Source organism: Molothrus aeneus, chromosome 1 (assembly GCF_037042795.1).
Source record: "Molothrus aeneus isolate 106 chromosome 1, BPBGC_Maene_1.0, whole genome shotgun sequence".
Lineage (NCBI taxonomy): Eukaryota > Metazoa > Chordata > Aves > Passeriformes > Icteridae > Molothrus > Molothrus aeneus.
In genome coordinates this window covers 19386780-19407400 of record NC_089646.1, presented here as the reverse complement: position 1 = coordinate 19407400, position 20621 = coordinate 19386780, and the positions used below count along the sequence as shown (strand labels likewise).

The window sequence follows — 20621 nt, the reverse complement described above, 5'->3', positions numbered from 1 at the left end:
TGTGTCCCACAGGTAGCTTCATGGGAAGATGAGAGGTAGTCACAGCAAAACAGTATTGGAAACATGGTTGGGCTTGTTGGTGTGAGTAGGAGAAGGGAGAGAAGGTGGTGGTCATGCACTGGGCTGCTATTCCCTCAGTACAGAGAACGCCATGGTACATTAGCTTCTTCTTGCTAATTAACACACCAAAGAAAATCAAAAGCCCAGTTCTGAGACAGAGGCAACCTAAAAGCATTGATAGCTACAAACTCTTGAATTGTCCAATGCACAAACCCATGGAGGGTTTCCATGAGAATTTCATGTGCCAGTATACAGCTACTTTTGATAATTATATTCTATGGGACTACTAAGACAGGAAAGTACTTCAGTACCTCCAGCAAATTATGGAGGATTTTTCAAATAAAACACATTCCAAGTGCTTAAAGTCCATTTTGGCAGCTCTTAAATCTTGATCTTTTTGAAAAACTGCTGTTTGCTACAGTATACATAGAGATTGGATATTTCTATACTGGCAGCATTTCAATATATAAAAGCACTACAGAACATGGAATCACAACTCTGTAACCAATTAAATTTCATATGAAATGCTAACACATTTCTTAAGTAGAAATTAGTGTGGTAGCAACTGCATGTCACTTACCTAGGAGGAACTAATCAGCTCCATTTGTGGCTGCCATTTGTCCTCATACATTGTTAACAGCCTTCTTCAAACCAACACTTGACAAGAATATAAAAATTCTAATGCAGTCCACAGTAGCATACACTTAACACTCAAATAAATAAAACATGTCCCTAAGCATAATAATCTTCTTCAACTACAGGCAAAGGAGTTCCAAAATACTTCTGGAATTTATTTTAACTTAAACTTTCTTACAATGTTTTAAAAATAATTTACTTGTGTAAATTAATAAAGACGGCATTTGTTTATAAAATTGTCTTAAAGAAGCCAGCAATGCAATCTTTTTTATTAGTGCTGCACTGAGAGCACACCTAACCAAATTCCCATTCAAAGACAAGCAAACCAGTATCAGTGAAAACAGTGGATCTCCTTCAATTGCTCTATTTGCTTATTTAAACAAACCAAGGGTCATGGAATGAAACTTCGTGTTCTGTTGAAGGGTTACAAATGCAAACTGAAAAAGGCAAACCTTTTAAGGAGGGGGCATGTCTGAAATAAAACAGTGGTTTAGGAAACTGTTTTCTGGGGTCAAGCTTGACAAATAATGCTAAATATTCTACTTAAGACTGAAAATTCAAAGCTTCCTTAGTTAAAGCAATATCCCTCTTTGAGAGCTTATACTAATGAGTATGGTAGCTTTATGGAGTGTTGTTTATGAATATAATACATACATAGTGCTGGGTTTAATATTTTATTTGAATGAAGTTTAATGTTATGCAAAATAAATTGTTATGTTACATCCACTGTGACATCAACTAAAATGTGAACTAGGTTGCATAGGTTAGTACTTTGGGCAGCATGATGTTGCTCTAGTCCACCAAAGCTTAAATATTCACAGTGTAGAGGAAGAAACAGGAATTAAAGCATTTCTACTAAAATATATTTTAATAGCTGGTGTTAACTTTCTGCATAACAAAAGCCAAATTAAGATGATACATCATATGATCCAAGAGTAAGTTTATCTGTCCTTTGAAAAAACAATTGTTACCTTCATAACTGTATACCCTCAAATACAGTACAGTTTTGCAAAACAACTAAAACTTTACACACTTTAAAGCAAACATAAGCCAAACTGCACAGCGGTTCATTTTTGCTTTTTATATCACACTGCAAAAACCAACAGCTGAGAGATTTTCCACATCATGCTAATCAATGTCAATACAGTCATTGCTGTCTTCCAATGGTCTAGCATTTTCTAATAGTAATATTAAATACACAATTGAAATGCTACAGTATAGCTTATTTTCCCCCCTAAAATAATAATAATTAAACAAATGTCAACAACAACTGGATTACAACTGAAGTACAATATGCAAATTCTATTTATCAGACACAAGAAGCATATGAAATTCCTTTGAATATACTGTTGTAGTGCAGGCAGTTTAGGAAATAGAGCTTTCAGGTTTTCTTTCCAAAGGAGAGATGGGGTTCCTATGGCATAAAGCTGGAGAAAATCACTAAAGCATTGCAAAATGGTTTAATCTTCTACAGCTCACTAGTACTTTGCATTTGCCAGCACATCAGTTTGGAGGACTTCTTTCAACAGCATCTTTTGTCTGTGTCAGTATATTATTTAAACATTTACTAACTAAAGCATATTCTATATTTTAAATGGAATATTAATTAACTTAATAAAAATCTATGATTTTATACCCTGTACCACCTTCTGCCAAAGACCTCTGTATTTGCAATTTTTTTTCATTGTACAAGATGACATGCAGTCACTGTACAATAAAAACTAGAATTATTACCTTTCCCAGGTATTGAAGACCTTCCACATCCCCAAGAAACACTCAGCAGGGACACATTTGTCAAAAACATAATCCATGGGAGGTTATTCTCTGTCAAATCCCAGTCTGCTGAAGTAGTTTATTGTATGTCAAATGTAATCAAGAAAACCCTGTTTCATCAAGACTAAATGCTAATGTTCCATAATGAAAAATTACAACTGCAGTACCTGTATGTAGCTTTGTTTAAAAAATGAAGATAGCCAAGCAAGAAAGAGTAATGAAAAGCAAGGCACCCATTTGTTCTTGTATGTATGCATGAATATGCCCTATGTTGTGTTCTACATTTATACTTGTGTTAGCAAGAATTAAAGCATTCTTTACAGAATTTGTTATTTCTATAATGGGAACATGTGGACATCCAACCTGAACTTTGGAACAGCTTGAGAAATTCAAGTCCTTAAAAGCCCTTTCCTTTCCCCAGAAAAATGTTGACTACAGGAAGAAAGAACAGTGAGGGGATCATGCTGTGCTAAAAATGAATATAAACTTTAAAGGTGACAAGACAGCATGTAGCATCTTTTCACCCCTATATCACACTGCATGTAACAGTCTCCAACATATGCTTTGAAAAACATGTGCTGGCTAAATTTAGTTCATGACTTACTCTCTTTGCCTTACAAATTTTAGTTCTTATAAAAAAAAATATATAATTGCATTCTGATAATTTTGGGCCTTTGATTGCATTGCTCAGAACAAAGCTGCAAAATCACACTAAAGTTTGTTTTATATCAAAAAGCAGGAACCATTCCATAGAAATATTAACTTCTAAGCATATATGATAAAAAAAGTTGACTACAAGAATAAGTAACTTAAACCAGATCTTAATAATTCTGCTGACATACCATTCTCAAGAGAAATACAATTCACATACTGTTTTGTTTTCTTGACCTTTTATTTTTTGCAAATTGCTTTAGCTGCTCTGCCAGGCTAATGATTATTCAAAATTCATAAAGGAAATTTTATCTCTATTGTTCAGCATAAAATAGCTCTCTAATGTCACCAAATGTTCATCTTCTGATTTACTTCGATATATAAAGTATTCAACACTGCAAGCTGTCTCCCCATTTAGGAAGAATGACTGTGTATTTATAGGTGGAGACTCTCTGTTTCATAAGTCACTAAAAATTGCAACTTGATGCCATATAGATATTCTCTATATTTCTTTTTTATTCATATTTGGTTAGCAAACTGACACCCTGTTTTTATTGTTGTCAGCATTGCACAGCTAATAGAGCAGCACAGCAGCAAGTGACAGCCAGCTGTGCCTCAGGCATCATCTGAAAAATCTGCCAGCCAGCAGAAGATGGAATTCCTCTCCTCGCTGTTGATGGCCAGTGATGAAAACCAGCACAGAAGCAAAACTGCTTGTTTCAGAGCTTCTAGCTCAGCATACCACATCAGATTTAAAAACACCATTTGACTTGCTGATTTCATGTGGGTGTAACCAGTAATGCACAAGGGTCTGCTGCAAGAGCAGTTCCTTATGTAAAACCTGCAAGAACTTTAAATCACAGCAGTCAACTATATGAATTACATATTTACAGTCAAGGAATTCTACTTTTAAAACACATTTCTTGAAGTTGGATACTCCTGGGCATCTTTAGCCTTGAAATTAGGCTGCTGACAAGAAAGCACAGGTAATTCCACAGTCACAGACATTTTTACATTTCTTTTTTAATGCAGTCATTCCATTCTGCTTGGCAGCTGGTATCATCCCTGTGTTAGCAAGACCCAAAATAAAATTGCATAAGCTTACCAATTCTTTGGAAATTGTATGCAAAAACTGTATGCAAAAATAGAATTTACAGGGATTTGCATTGACAACTTTCAGTTGACATAACAAATCCATACTGCCTTCCTTAATTAATTCTTTAATAGTTAATGCAGGGTTTCCTGCTATGTGAGATGAGAAGTACAAAATTGTCTAAAAGTTCTATATATAATTCCACTTTAAAAATTTTAGAAATTAAAGAAAGCCAGTGCAGACTCAATATTCTGAGGGCTACTCCAAAGTTAACCTCCTTAGCACATGGCTGAACTCCACAAATTATTTTATCAGAAAAACATTTTCTTCCTTACACATTTCTGCATTCACATAAATAATTTCTCACATGAATCTTTAACTCTTTTGTCCTTCCTTCCACGATTTCTCCCTGTGAGGGAATGCAGCACCCAGTCAAAGCAAAAACAAGTTGCCTGTGACCCAAGCCTGCTGACAAAATCCCTCATAGTGATCGACTGTGTCACCAGCTGTTAGATCCTCTCCCAGCTTCACAGACTGAGACCCAGATCTCTGAGTTCTGGCTCTAAGTTAAGAGACACCAAATAGCACATGTGAAGGTTTGTCAGCAGAATATTCTTACTGTTTTCCACAGATGGCTAAACTGAAACATGATGGCATAGGGCATGTTGGATTTTGCTTAGTTAGCTTTCCCTTCAATGTCAGTTATGAGAAAGATTAAGTCACTAAAAGAGAACATAATTCTTCTCCATCATTAATCATTTGGCAAGCGTACAACCCACTGTTGGATCACCAGGAATTTGGGAGCAAACGGAAGCAACAGGCAATTGATCTGAAATGCACTACAAGAACCAGAGCTCTCCTCCACTGCTCGATGGAGGCACAAGTGTTTTGCAGCAGGGGAGGGACATCAGCTCATCAGCAAAGCAGCCATAAAGCGAGTTACCTGTGGTGAGAAGGGGACGTGACTGCAGGCTCTGGGGACTGCACGTGGGTGTTTATTTACAGCACTACAGGCAAAGGTCAAGGAGCTAACATGGAGTACTGGTTGTACGTTGCCCTAATGAAAGTTTCTATTTAAATGTTAAGTATTATTACAAGGAAACAGAAGAGCTGACAGGTTTTCTACTTTAGATAGTCTTTGCAAGGGATCTCCTGCGGAAAAGATACTGAAGAACCATGAATCTAGACCTGGATTTAATTGATGGATTATGATGGAAGCAAAGCTAATAGATCACTTGGAAATAAGAAAAAAATGGGTAATCCAAGAATAAATGTGGATATGCAAGAGTCAGGAAATTTTTGTTGTCAAAATGGACATATTTACTGTAAGGCTGCTGGGCAGTAGGGAGTTTTATTGGATTTTTTTTACTGGCATGTTACTTGTCTTTATTTCAAATGACTGAATTATCTACTCAACATATTAATTTTTATTAGGAAGCTAACTGCTTAAACATTAAATATTTCCCTAATAATTTGTAGATGTGTTCAAACTCAGTGTGTTAACCTCCTGTGACTTCAGAGTGCCATAAGTGAATCAATTTTATGGTTATAACATCTTTGAGGTGTAAGGAAAAGGCATTACCTCTTTACAGTTAATTGACCAAAGTTTTTATAGGACTGGCAGCATCAGGCTTCCATATATGTTTTGTCACTTTGAGAGAGCACTATTATAAGCAATGCTGTTTTCAAAGCTCTGAGCTTCTTGTGGATTATTTATCATTTCTTTAAAGGACTCTAAAATGGATTCTGAGTGAGAATGCAAACTGTTATAGCAGTGATAAAGTAATGATCATGAACTCTTAAAAGATTCTTCTGATTTTTTTTTTCTAAAAGGTTAGATTTTAAGTAAATCATAATAAAGCTCAAAGGACAAGAGACAAAAATTAGTTAACAAACTCAATATAATTTGCTGGAAGCATTCCTGTTTTCCCAGTTCTCTGAACAGTACCATACATCCAGCCATCATCAATTGGTTGCACATTGATGATATAATCACCATCCCTGAAGGAAACTTCATCTTCATCTTGAGCACTGTAGTCATACATAGCTCTGTATGTTCTCTGTTGAAGGAAAGAAAACAAGACTGTAAAGCCTCAAGTCTAAACCTGAGATTCCCTGATTCCTTCTCTTTGCACAAAGAAGAAAAGAGAAGGAAAAAAAGGATAGAGAGAAATCACAAGTTACCTGTCAAAAATGAAACAGTATCCCCTTCTACATCCTGTCAAATATACAGTGAATACAGGCCCTTGTTTTGAGCAGCAAGATAATTATTTTTTAAACTCATATTGTCCTATGGCTTCAAACAAACAGATTTCAAGCCACCCACTGCATACTGAAATATTCTAACTGTTGTTTCACTAATTCACTAGTAACAGTTCATTACATCCAGCGAGGCTAGCTCTGCTTCTGCTCCCTATTTGCATGATTCACAAATAGCTTCTCCTGTGCCTTCACTACTAGAAGAAACACAGTCTTCATCCAGGCCATTAACTTTTCCATCTCACTGAATGTCCTTCATTTCATTAGGATTTTACTCAAATTAAGAATTACGAATGCATTATTATCTTAAAGAAAGACAAAATTTTTTAAATTTTATAAAAATAATTTTTATTAATACTTATATTTTCATATTCAGACAAAATTTAGCACATAAAGTCCCATCATTAGCTAAGAGAAATTTCTCCACAACCCTGCCCACTATGAGACAAGCTTTCAGCCTCTTCCTCTATTTTTCTAAATAGAGTATTTGTTTTCACTCATAACCAATAAAATGCCATCATTTACTGGAATTCAAAGTGAATTTTCAAACTCAGGAAGAACAGTGCCCCCTTGTATCTGAACAGCAGAATAAAACTGCCTCATTTTAAAATTCCCAGTTCCCAAGGGTACTTTCTTTTCCTTATCCTGCCTCTTAACACAAGTCAAAAGCAGTTCAAGCATCACCGATAATATCCAATTTCCCTTCCGGTAATTTTTGCTAGCTTACCATATGTAGCTGAATTTTTCTGGTACAATAACTTAGAGCAAAAAAAAGGCAAAACAGTCAGTGTGTGAGTTCATACCTAGTACTATTGTTTGAGCCTCTTAAAAGACAGCAAACTTCTCTGCTCAAGAAAACAGCTCTGAATTAGTTTTAGTTCATATCATATATATGGGGGCTTGAGTGTTTTAATAAAACTATTTTTTAAAGAGGTGGAGATTACTCCACATGGAGTGACCAAGCCATTTGTCAAATGCTGGAAATGTGGAATTATTTAATCCAGACTATAGGGCAACTGATCATTACTGTTCCCATGCTAGAAACTTCTAGTCTCACTATCATTGGTAGTGCAAATTAAACAGGGCAGAGAAATCAGCTCCTGTTGAAACACTGGAGACCATTGGAGTCCACCTTTCCTGACAAGTCTACCCTGCATTTGAGCCCTGTGCTACATTCTTGTCTTCTGCCATGCCTTGTAGTTTGGCTGACCTACAGGCTGTGACCAAGAGCAGTTTTCAACCAGAGGTATTTGCTTTCCTAGTGGTTCCTTAATGTCTTTCAAGTATGCATGGAACTCAATTTAAAAAAGGATAATTTTTAACGCACTACATGACAGTAAATAATTTCTTGGCTCCTATCATCACCAAAATCCCTTAAATATTCATAAAGTAGACAACTAGCCATCAATAGGCTCTCTGCCTTTCAGAATCTTATTTTTTCCAACTATTTCTACTGATCTCACTGCTGAGCCTTGAAACTAACTCTAAAAAAGCAACGAAAAATATGCTATTACAACAAACTCAGCAGCAGTTAGCCTTTTAAACAATTTATTTCAGAAGATGGTCCATTTAAAAAAATGGTAGCAAGTCTATATCTGGTATAAGGCAGTAAATGGATTTTGCCTAGAGCCATGCTTATAGGTCTCCCTTAAATGGGAAAAGACTGGTGAAGAGGTTAAATGTTTTAAGAAGCTAACATAAAATTGGAAAAATAGAGAGGTTTTGCTCACTCAGAAGGATGCTCACTCTTCCTTAGAGCTCCAAGGCAAAGGACATACCACTGCTGTCTCCTAAAAGGCAGCTTGACTACATCACCATGATGCACAGTTGTGAAGACAAGCCCGCAATTCCAAACTTTAGAAGAATTTATTAGGGCCCGAAATGCTGCTGAGAAACCTAAATTTATGGCCTTAACACCTAATTAGGCGCTAAATGGCTGTCAGGAGAAATCTCCATAATAATCCTGTTAGCATTTAATGCCTAATTATCACTGCAGAGTGTAGTCTGGGCTCTATAATCGAGAATTACAATGCCTAAAGGACTCAAAGCAGGGATTTTAAAATGCATTTCAGTGAATTATTCCTCAGTATTCCTCAGTCAGGAGTGAGTTTAGCGGGTACCAAGTTACAAGAGGGTGTAAGTTTGGAGTTCCTTAAAAGAGTCAAAACTCAGTTATCTCCCACCTCCTCAAAGGTCTGTCTCAGTCCCACTGCTTAGACAGACCAGTAAGTGTTGCCCATATAAAGAACTGAAATCAAGCTAATATATTCTCAGTTCCCTAGCCTGTTCTGGGCTGACAGGTGTGTATTTCCACTTCACCCCAATTCATACCTGTTCTATGGATGGCTCCTTGCAAGGAGCAGTAACTGCTGCAGCATCCTTCACATACAGCAGCCATCAAGGAAAGCCAACTTGAAGCATAGGTTTTGTTTTCCTACCACTCTTGGATATCAGTGTGTGAACACCCTGTTATTTTCCAAATAGGAAGATAAGTCTTCAGGGCTTTCTGTTATAAAGCACTTTGTACCCTGAGCAACAATTTAATTCACCCCATTATGCAAAACTTCTCACAGAAAGAAAGGACAAGTTAAGAATCAGAAAATAATGCAATTTATTTGGGGAAAAAAAACCCATCCAAAGATTGTGTTAGGATCATGCCTAATACAAAACCGAGCTCAAAATTAAATAAACAAGATTTTTAAAATTTAGAAATTAGAAAAATTCTGTTTCTTAATACAGGAGACCAGTGATCATGATTATAAAATGAACGTATGCATTTTGGGGCCAGATTTGATAACAATACAACAATTCAGTTGAAAGGAGTAAATGTACTAGAGCAGCTAACTCTGCAATCATCTCCACCCTGATATAACCCATGGGATCTTAATCACTTCTGCCCTAGAAATGTGCTGGCAAAACTCAGGCACTGATGAATGACTTTATCACCTTCACTGCTTTTAGCTAAGCCTCAAAAGCTGCTCAGGCTTTGAGGTCCCTATTCTAGGATTCCTTTCCTCCAGTCACCTTCCCCTGGCACTTTCTTCTCATCTTTCCTCCCTCAGTCATTTGCCAGACAACACTGCACCTCTGGCAGTACTGCTCCAAGCCCAGAACTGAACAGGCAGCTGAAAGCAACACACCTAAAAATCGTGTAGGTTTATCAGATGTCCTGCAGCATGTCCCCACCTCATTTTAAAAGCACTCCATGACTGTCATCACCCTTCAGTCTGCTACATTTAAACACATCCCCAGCCAGGGGCTCCCCCCAGGCACACTCTGAGACCACTCTGTGTTGTCCCAATAGCTGAGTGCAGCATTTGCAATGCACCTGGATAAGCTGCACAGGCTAATAAAAATATTTTGGTCTTAAGATGGAGCCTGGCAGATTTCTAACTGCATCTGAGATGCCTCTTTGGGAGCAAAATCATTACCCCGGGGTGGTAAGATCACACTCTGTCTTCCTCACCAGACTGGCAAGTTAGCAGTCAGCACCAGGCCAGCAGTCTTTGATTTCCTCTCTCTGGAAATGCTTGGGATTTATTTTCTAAAGGGAAATCTACTCAGTCTTTAACAACAGCAAAATGAGCTTAAATCATGGTGTTTGCTGTTTTCATTTTTTTCCCATGACAAAATATTATCACTTACATGGATGCCAAGTGAAAACAGTTTCACAACAGGGAAAATAAATCTGTTGAAATAAGTCAATCTTACTCTTAAAATCCTTTAACATCACTTCCTTCCTTTCCCTATTACCTTCACATTCCTAATTCTGGAAGCAGAGGCAAATGATGATTCTCAAGATGACTGAAATGACACTGTTTTGACAGCCTGTCAGGTAAGTCACAGGGACACAGAGGTATTAGGAAATAGTGGTCATCTCTCTGCCCACAAAGCTGCAAAGGCTGGTAAGTGCATTCTGAGATTTGCAGGCATCTCCATTTTCTGTCTGCTGGATTTGAGGGCTTTTGCTTTGCTCCCCAATGAGTAGCAAATCTGCTGGCAAAGCCCAGGCTGCCAGGTTGCCCACTTTTTGGATTTTGTCTCTTTTCGAAATCAACCAACTCCCAAAGTGCCTTGTAATATCCTTGGAAATTAATGGCTGATTCCACTATCAGCTGTCTCACAGCTGTCATGCAGGTGTCCAAAGAGTTTTTCAGGTTATTGACTCACTCAATGATGGAGGTATCTGGATCCCAGACTTTCCAGCAAGTTAGCCCCCTCAGCCCCAGACAGCTGAGAATCTGACAAGCCTGAAACTACTCACACCACACAGAAAGTCGTGACCTTTACAATATAAAATGTCATGGAGTTTCAGTTTTACAAAAAAACACAAGTTTCATCTAATCTTGAAAACAGGTTTTTTTTCAGCTCAGCAATCTCTAAGTTTGGTTCATAATTAAATATTTATTCATCTCTAAAAAAGGTGACAGAGGTATTCAAAATAGTTTAAAATTCAAAAAGACAATATTTTAAGGTAAAAGGTGGCTGGATCTCTAGGCAGCTAGGAAATCTCTAGGCAGTGATATGATTTAAAAAATATGATAACCATTAAAACTGAAATTTTTATATAGGGAGTTTAAAAAAAAAGAAGCTTCATTTCCTAAAAATCCCAGCTGAATACCATTCAGCTCTCCCTCCATGACCAGTTACTTTGTGAAGTGAAATATTCACTCCAGCTTTACATTCCCATCCACCACAGTTGAGAACTTCATGAAACAGACATGGTTTCATGATAAAGCTTTTTCTTGGCTGCTGATCAGCGTAACTCAATTTGGATCTTACACGAGTCACTGCACGAGTGCTGTGTACAATTAGAAAGGGCACAGCAATCTGGAGTCTGAGCTAGCTCTACACAAGCAGAAGTAATACAGGTAGGCACCAAGCCTGCTAGCACAAAATCAACAAGTCAAAAAAAGTGAAACTGATTTAAACCAACAGGGTGATCTTAAGAGATCACTGCGTTTCATCCAGTGCTAAGAGCAAGAATTCATTGCAGAGCATAACATCAAAATTCAGCCTGTGAAACACTGTCCAAGCATCTACTGTTTGTTTTAAGCAGGCAAGTAGGTAAAGAATTCTGTTATTTCTCTGCTCTCCGAATATCATACCTTTTTTTAAATGTATTCTGATATAGTTCTTACCACTGCCCATAGTCACTTGAATCTTTTTTATACATGAGGACTACCAGTTACATTTATGATTAAGACAGTCAAATAGGTCAACTATAGAACTCTGGGGGTTCAATTCTGTCATATTTAAGAGATCTCACAATAGCTGATGATGGTGCTTATCAAACAAAATTCTCCTTTAAATTCAATACTCACCAGACTTGCTGAATGAGGCTGTGAATGCATGGACCTCATGGATGACATACTGGTCTGGTGCATGTATCCATATCCTTGAGTCTGGCTTTGTTGATATGCCCCAGGGAGAACAGGGGCTGTATTAAAAAAAATACGCACACATTAATTAGTATTTTAAAACAGCCCTTAACTAACATTTTGTAGAAATGGTAGACTATTTTCACTGTTAACAGCATTAATTCCTCCATACAAAACAGTTCAGAATTATTTCCATAAAGAACATAAGGCTTTTTAAAGGTTGATTTACACAGAAATGTAGCCAAAGCTATAGCAATACATCCACAAACACCATCATGGTTAGTTGGAAGGAAAAGTTTAATGTACTATTAGAAGTTTAATAATTTAAAGGTTTACGAAAGTTTAAGACACCACTAACTCAGTTTTGGTACTGACATAGATGAGGCACTAAATATATGTCCCATAAGCTGCCACTTTAGGGAATGAATGATGAAAAAAAGCTAATACAGTTTTGAAATGGTTCACCAGAAATTCACTGTAATTAATTCTTAACTCATTGCAAACTCATTCTTATTCATTAGGCTATGAACAAAGAATGATTTTGATTCACAGGAAGAGGCAGAAATTTTAAGTGAGCGCACAGTTGAGTTTTTTAGTTTATTCTCATTCAATCAACATCCTTAGTCCAACACAGAGAGATCCATGCTACTTATATATTTCCAAGTCCACATTATTCAGTATTTTCCTCTTACCACATAATTGTTCAATTTCTTTAATACATATTTTATTCAAATTTTACCAATTCTGTATGTTAATCAATAATATATTAACTTCTATTGTACCAAGAACTGCTGAAATCATGAATACAACCAACAGGGATCCTTAACTCTATTGCTTACTAGAAAAGCATTCATAAACTTCCCACATCTGCCCAAATATCAGTGGCAACTCACTGAAATAAAATGTGTCAAAAACATGGTTGATCAAAAAACTGTGAGAAATAAGCCCAGCATAAGTGACTATTTTCCTAGCAAGGCCAAAAAGTATTTTAAAAGCAAAATTAAAAATACTGAAGTGGTTTTCAAAATAGAAAGATTAAAGTTTAGTTACCACATATTTTGTGCACATTTTACAAGACTCAGGCTCTCAGAGAATAAAGATTTCTGACTTGTGTGGAGGTTATTAGCCCATCTCCCCTGTTATTTGCCAGAATTTTACTAGTTCAATGGGAAATTCGTTTGGCTACACTGAAAAACAAATGCATTTCTGCTGATACTTTTCAAGTGGTCTATTTAGCTGATAGTCTATCTGTCTCCTCTTCCAAAAGCTGTCTTTTGGTTAAAGGAGATGGAGCTTATGCAGCACATGATTAAAAATCTTCAAACATGGAGTCATTCAGCAGCCCAGCACTTCCTGGGATAGATCTCTTGAGCTTATTGGAAAGTAAGAACCACTTCTGCAGCAGCCATCACACATAGATTCAAAAAGCAGCAAATTTAACATAAGATTTAATGGGGTTCACAATGTATGAAAGGATCCAGAACTTGTAAAATGAAAAAATACATGGGAAAAGCAGGAAAACCCAATAAAAATATATATTTATTATAAGTATTCATATTTGCACTAGTATTACTCCATAATTCTCTTCTTCTTCAGTTGTCAGGACAAGAAATGCATGTGAAAAGGCGATTACTGAGAAAATTTTTGCTCAACTGTTTCAGAATGAAAAGTCAACCTGTGCTTTCAGCAAGTTGTTTTACCAATCCTGCTTCCTGCTAACAAAATTATTGATTTCAACAAAAGTTCTTCTTAAAACTTCCATTTAGTTTCAGTTAGCATATTCAAATGCACTAAGTGTGTAATTACAATTTGGGATGTTACACTTTGTTCAACTGTACTTGTAAAGATAACTAACACTATACATTAACTAGGGTTTTTCTGATTTAGAAAACATGCTTCTAACTATTGTAATGAATAGATTGTTTTGTTAAATGAGGGAAATTAAAGTGATATGCAGTCAGATGCAACACTGGAACACGATGAATAATGGATGTTTTAGAAGGGCCAAGTTCATTCTAATGACATATAAGTAGGAAGACATTTTCAAGCAGTTCAATCATCAGAGAATTACCACTCATTAACATGTTCACAGAATTATCATGCATTAAGTGAATAGCCCTAAGTAGTTCATCAAATAATTTATGTTTCAATGTTGTTACAAGCTATTTCCACATGAGCAGATGTGGCCCTTCGTGAGAAAATAGAGAAAAACATAATTTAATCAAAGGTTCTGTGATCAAGCTGGAATGAATACATTTTGTCTAATTCACCACCAGCATGAACTGTAGGCCAGTTTGTCAAAGCCAATGGAGTCTCATCTCCTCACACCAGCAGCAAATTACTTTTATTGCTTGAACTTTTTAACTTAGCAACAGGAGTACCTTCAGCCAACACTGGCCACTGATCAGCCAGCAGCAAGCCTGCCCCTCAAAAACAAAGGGCTGGTAGCTCTTCCCTGGTCCCTGGCAGGGTCAGAGACCCTGAGAGTCCCTTTCTTCTTCCCAAGAGAAGCAGAGGCTGGTAGGAACCTTTTGTTCTTGATTCTTTCCCCCCAAAAGAGATCTTTCTTGTTTCCTATCAATCATCCTTTGTCAGCGTTAAGGCAGCAAGCGTACTGATGGTCAGCTTCATTGTAACCTCCAAGTCAAGGGGCTTATTTTGGGGAGGATAAACCACAGCTCCTGCCTCTGTGACAACTGCCAGCTGCAGGTCTGAAATGTGCTTTCCTCTTTAGCAATCAGTCTCTCACAAGCTGAGAGAATTCTGTCAAACTGACTCAACAAATCTGTTTGATACTTTACCTGCAATGATGGAAAACATAAACCACAAAAATAAAGCAGTTCTCCCAAAGCATGAGAACTTTTGGGAAGTGATAGAAATTGCAGTATTATAAAAAGATGTTATACAAACAAAAAAAAAAGATTAGCTTTGCTAATTATCTTTTAGTCATTTATTTAGGTATCATATATGTGAGCATAAATATCAGCACATATTAGTGTTGAAGACACTTGAATAATTCCATGTGGACTGGGGTTTTTTCCATTAAAAGAATACTATAGTATTCTGCAAAAAACTTTGAAAACAATTATTATTTTCTAACAACTTTTAACAAAAAATACTGAAGAAACTTTCAGAGGATGGTCTATTTGGAAGACTATTTGGGAATCATATAAATAAACAATAGTGAAGAGACAATGTCTGAGCTGGTGACATACAGATAATTCAAGGTGAGATTAAATGACGCAGAAAAAGAGGGTTGTTTTTTTTTTCATCATCATCACACATAGTTAACTGCAATCTTTTGGCTCAGTCTGAAGTATAAAGTTCTACAACATCATTGATTGCAGCAGCAGCAAAAGCAATGGTTTTAGCTAACCTAAGGGAACAATAAAATACAGTGGTGGAACGTGAAATTCATTTAACTGAAGCCAGATTTATTGATGATGGAGCTGAGGGCTGACCATTGCTCCCAGAAGTACAGGTGGATTTTTTTTTTTTTGTTGCATTAAGACTTTACCAGATGCATTCTGATTTATCAAAACTTACTTTTTTTTTTTCTTGTCCCACTTACCAAGCAAGCCAGATATTCACTTTAAATTATCTACTTAAATAAATTTATCATATATCTCTTACTATATCTTTACAGGCTTCCCCAGAGAAAAGAGCAAGAAAAATGAATGAACATTATATAAGACAAACAGAGAGGAAGCCTCCAAGAAAAAGAAGCAGCTGAAAGAATGATAGCAAGTATCAACTCGCTGCCGCAGACAACGGGGTCTGCAGAGTGTGTACTGATCAGGAAATGCTTTGAAAGAACTGGGAAAGAAAAAGGTCCAACTGTAGAAACAGGAAAGGAATCCTTAAGAGAGAGTTGTATAACTATGAGCTTAAAAAGAAATGTTATGCTATAAAGAAAACTCAGTTAAAAGTTTGGTTCTGAGACACATTTTATCAATACCATACTTAAACTCTCTTCCCTTCTTTGGTACAGCAGATCCTTGACGATCCACAGTAAAACAATATATCCTCAGTGGTCACTACTGTGCTTTTGCCATTTACTGCAAAACATGCCAGTTACTGAACCACATGTAAAATAACCACTCCATTGACTCTCACACACATCATACACTTAAGGATTTAATGGAATCCTTCCTATTCTGATTATTATCAGAATTCACAGTTTCACTCCTAAGACTTCAGACAACTCACAAAGAATATTGCAACATACTGTAATCAAAACATGAGAGAACACAAAGTAAAAATAAAGATTTGGATTACTATGTGCTTAATTCTAGTGTCTGCCATACATCAGGTAAAAAGCTGTAGGCTTTCTGAGCACCACAAAAGAGCCAGAATACAGCATCATCATACATCTCTGGGTTACTGCTATCACAATGAGCTCACCCAGAACAGATCAAACTGCTTATCAGAATTATACTCATCCACATATATGGAAATCCTTCCCTTTTTTTTTGCCTTGCTACTGCTGTATTTTCCACAGGTTGCTACATTTGGCACTGGCTTCAGAGACTTTCTTTAGAAAGCCTTCCCCACAGCTTTCAGTTCCTTCTTTCTTTTGCTCTTCCCTTAGAAATCCTCAGCTATGTCCCAGGCATCAGAAGACACATCAGAGTGATGCAATCACACGTGGGGAGATGTAGGTCTACAGGACATTTCTGGGGACTCAGGTCACTCCATGTGCTGTCCATGTGCACAGGTCACTGTGCCTGAACTGCACAGCCCTTTGACACTTCCCAGTGTAATACCTGGCCAAGGAAATACAATCTTAGGAAATACAGGAAACAGAACTGTTACTGCTCTCTTAAAGCTGGTGGATAATAACAACTTACAAATTTCAAAGCCTTCCCCAGAAAGTGTTAAAGAGGTTTCTTTGATTACAAATTCTGGCTAGATAATTTTTTTGTTTTCTATCAATTTCCCCAGATGTTGGCTGCTGCACACCATCACTGAAATATTTAAAGTGAATGTTTTTCTCAAAGAAGCCTCTATAAATAATATCATCTGTCCTCATTTAAAATCAGGCCCAAATTTTCAGATTGGTTGAGTTTTTTCAGGCCTTGTCCTGTCAATTTTTATTTTGGGTTGCAGATTTAATACACCTCTTTGAGCAACCACAAACCCTCTAATTTCTCCTCTTTATTTCCCATGCTCTTGAGATGAGTTCAGCCCAGCATTGCATTAATCAAATAAGCAACTTGAGAAACAGTTTTAAGGAGAGATTTGAAGGAAGTTAACACATTAATTCTGCAGAAGTTCACATCCTGCCCAAGCATAAACAGCAGCATAAATGGAACATAATTGCTGCCAGCCAAGAATTTAGTAAGAGATTTAAAGAAGGCCCATATCAGAGGCCAATCAGAAACAAGAATCTTGACACTTTGGCAACAAGTAAGTAAGGTTAGATGTGATGAGGGTACAATGTTAAAGAGGCATAAAAGGCAGAAAAGTAACTTGACTGTTATGATAGCTGAGCTTCTAGCAGACTTTTAAAGACGATGTGCTGAACAGCACTCTCTGCTGAAGTTAAGAGTTTTGAATGAATTTGGCAGGAGACATGAGGGGAGTCACGACTCTCAAGGAGGTTACAGGCAGTCCACCCCTGGTGCCCACTGCCCATCTGAGGCTGGTTCCCCATGAGCTCACTGAGACACTAACTTCTGCTGCCCCTTCCTTCCTCTCAGCTAGGTTGCTCTTCTTCTGTCTTGGTGAGCTCAGTCAGGGATCAGATCAAATATAAAGCAAGGACAGAGGCAGGACCAAGTACCCAAGGCCACAGACAGCAGAAAGCAATGAACAGCTAGATCAGCTCAGCTGTTGCAAGGTATGTCTCCCTAAGCACCTCTCTTTTGTGCAAGCTGCCTCTGAATTAAAACCACAAAGGAGCTGAGCCTCTTACAGATGCTTCCCTCCAGATGTCCCAGCACCCAGCTCCAAACAAAGCACCCCATATAATGCAGGTGCTCCTATGTGCTCACATGTGGCAGACACTGCTCAGCTACTTGCAAATTACTTGCATCTTACATCTCCATAATACTTGGAAAAAGTCATAGTGGAAGTTTAGAAAATATTAAGCCTAATGCAGCCAGCAAGAGCTGTTTACTTGACAGTAAAAACAGGTGTCAGAGAACTTAAAATACTTCAATGAGTGTGCAAGGATTGCCCAGGGAGGTTGATATGAGGTACAGAACTCTGCAGCAGCCACATGGTACTGAGCAAGGAGATGGTCTCTAAAGAATACAGTAAAAAAGCAGAAGTAGAGAAAACAAACAGAAGAGTACAGGAATGTTAGACAGATACAACATTAGGTAAACCTCAGTAATAATTTCACAGTGCAGAACTTATTGCCAAGAATGCTCCTGTCCCCAAATAGGAGGAAAACTTAAAAATAATCCCAAAGGTTCATGTAAAAAGAAATGTTAAAAATTGGGTAAAGAAACTTTTTTTTTTGCCAATCATATAAAAATATCTATAATTTTCAGTCATTACAGTTTATGTGGCTCTTCAAAATTAAATATATTTTAACACAAAGCTGTATTCCTTGTTTTAAAAATGTCAAGCTTCAACCTTAAAAATCTTAAATTGAAAAATGTGGTTCTTTTGGCATTGAGACATTAGTCACATGTAACCTTTCCTATATAAGTTTCCTTCTAAACTACTATCTTCTGATGAACATTGAAAAATTCCCTGCTTATCTATTACAGAGTTGGTCTTTTTTTCTAATTAGAAATAATAGCACAGCACAGTCAAATTTACTGGGAATAGATCAGACTGTGTAAGCAATATAAAAAGCACTAACCTGAAGACTGAAGATGATGAGACCTGATGCAGAAAAATGCTGTTTTTAGAACAGTAGAGAACATCATAGTAAGGCATCTTGGCATTTTTTCTTGTAAAAGTAACTTTCTCTTCATTTCTTTTGTTTTTTTTCCCCTCTTTTCCTTGCCCTTTACTGGTCAGTTAGCTTGCTTTCATGGATGTCTGAGCTACCAGGCTGGTTGCTCTCAGTGGTTCTGTCAGGAGCAGCAGTTTGTCTGCATGCTATCCATTACAGGAGTCAGTAATAGTTAGTAAATTGGAATATCAAAGCCAGATATAATTAGGTTGTCGAAATAACAACCTCAAAGTATGGCCTAATTCAGAGAGGGTGTTAATAAATACCTGCCATGCTCACTGACCTCATTAGAATTGAAGGTCTGAACTACTTGGATTCAGTGGCAAATTCAGAATGTTACAGCTTAGGAAGTTTCCATAACCTAAATTCTAAAGTTATAAGAAATAAACTGTGCAATCTTCAAATACTTTAAAAAAAGATGAAGAGGAGGCCAACAAAATTACTGATCTTGTGTTTAAAATATCATTAATTATTCATCATGCAAAAATCAAAACGTCTCTACTCTCATGACTACTTACTGACATACTACAGTTTATCAAATAATGTATTTTAAACTAAACTTCATTAGTGTCATGATTAGACAAAGATTGTTTAAAGAATCATTATTTCAGAACACCATTTTATCAGCTAGCAATAATTAAGAGTAACTATATTCTATGCACCATGTAAGCTGAAGCAGATTATTATGGGAAATGCAGAATCATGCAATTATAACTCTGGAGAACAATTTCAACATTAGAAATTAAAATTTGATTTAGAATGAAACTGAAACAGAAGATCTCACAAAGTTGTTGAGCATATGTCAGAGAAAATGAAGACATTTTGAAAGGAACAACAAAAAAATGTCTAGTGTGCTCACGTGACACTGGAATCCTGTGTTTTATTTGAGGTTCCCTTTTAGGCAGGGACTATCTCATATTTCAGTCCAAAGTTCTTGATTTGTATGAACAAGCAATATCACTAATAATAGTTATGTTGGTCTTTGTTTTATAAGTCCATCATAAATCCAATAGGAGATGAAGAGGGAATTTGAGAAATACTAGCTAGGACATTGGAAGAACAGACAGAAACTGTCTCTCTAGTACATCATGGTCTATGTGTCTGGTGATTCAGACCTTCCCAATTCTTCACATTTTGAGGAATGATGGATCCATCAATTCCATTATATTCTTTTTCATGGTAAATTATTTTCCAAGTTGCATTCTGGCCTCTCTGAGGGATCTAAATCTCTGTATTTCAAAAGTCAGTCTCTCATGGACTATTTTTTCCTTTAAAAAAAAAGGAGTATGGCTTTCATTCCTCTTCACAGTAACTGCAAAATAACAATATATTTTTTAAAAGCCCAGGCTAGCACAGTCTCCAGAAGCGTTGTCTGCAAGCAATTACCAAATATCACAGTCTAGAGAAAAATGAAAGGAACCCAGGATGTCCTATTTTCTACAGTCAACATTAAAAGAAAGAGGACAGTCAACAGAACATCCATCCTCATCATAAAAAGACAATTACACAGGGAATATTTTTGCCAGAAAGAGACTGTGGATACTGCTTAGAGCACCATTTTTATTGAGGTACAGGAATTGGAGGATACCGAGTAATAGCTCAAAAGCTTTTGTGATCATTAACATATTACTGTCACAGTAAAGCAACACAGAGTTGTAAAGTATTAACTACACATAATTTAGTGCTCTGGCAGCAGGGCAGGAGAAGAAGCCAAATCTCAAACAAGCCACAGAGTCTCTGTCTGTGTCTGACTCTGGATCAGTGAGGTGGTAAGTGGCCTGCAAAAAGCAAAAGCCAGCCCTGTTCTGGCAGAGCAGACAATTTTGATGTTCTGAAAATGGCATCAGCTTCCCCA

At 36.9% G+C, this 20621-nt stretch overlaps 1 protein-coding gene across 2 annotated transcripts in view; it reads right to left on the bottom strand.

The window, feature by feature from the left end:
- Window positions 1-1357: 1357 nt before the first annotated feature.
- LOC136558113 (LIM zinc-binding domain-containing Nebulette) overlaps window positions 1358-20621 on the bottom strand; it is a 244577-nt gene continuing 225313 nt past the window's right edge. For both annotated transcript variants that reach the window (XM_066552426.1, XM_066552419.1), the window contains 2 exons: window positions 11797-11912; window positions 1358-6273 (listed from right to left, as the gene is read on the bottom strand). In XM_066552426.1, the coding sequence (XP_066408523.1) occupies window positions 6097-6273; window positions 11797-11912 (293 nt within the window). In that variant the 3' untranslated portion in view covers window positions 1358-6096. The remainder of the gene's footprint in view (window positions 6274-11796; window positions 11913-20621) is intronic.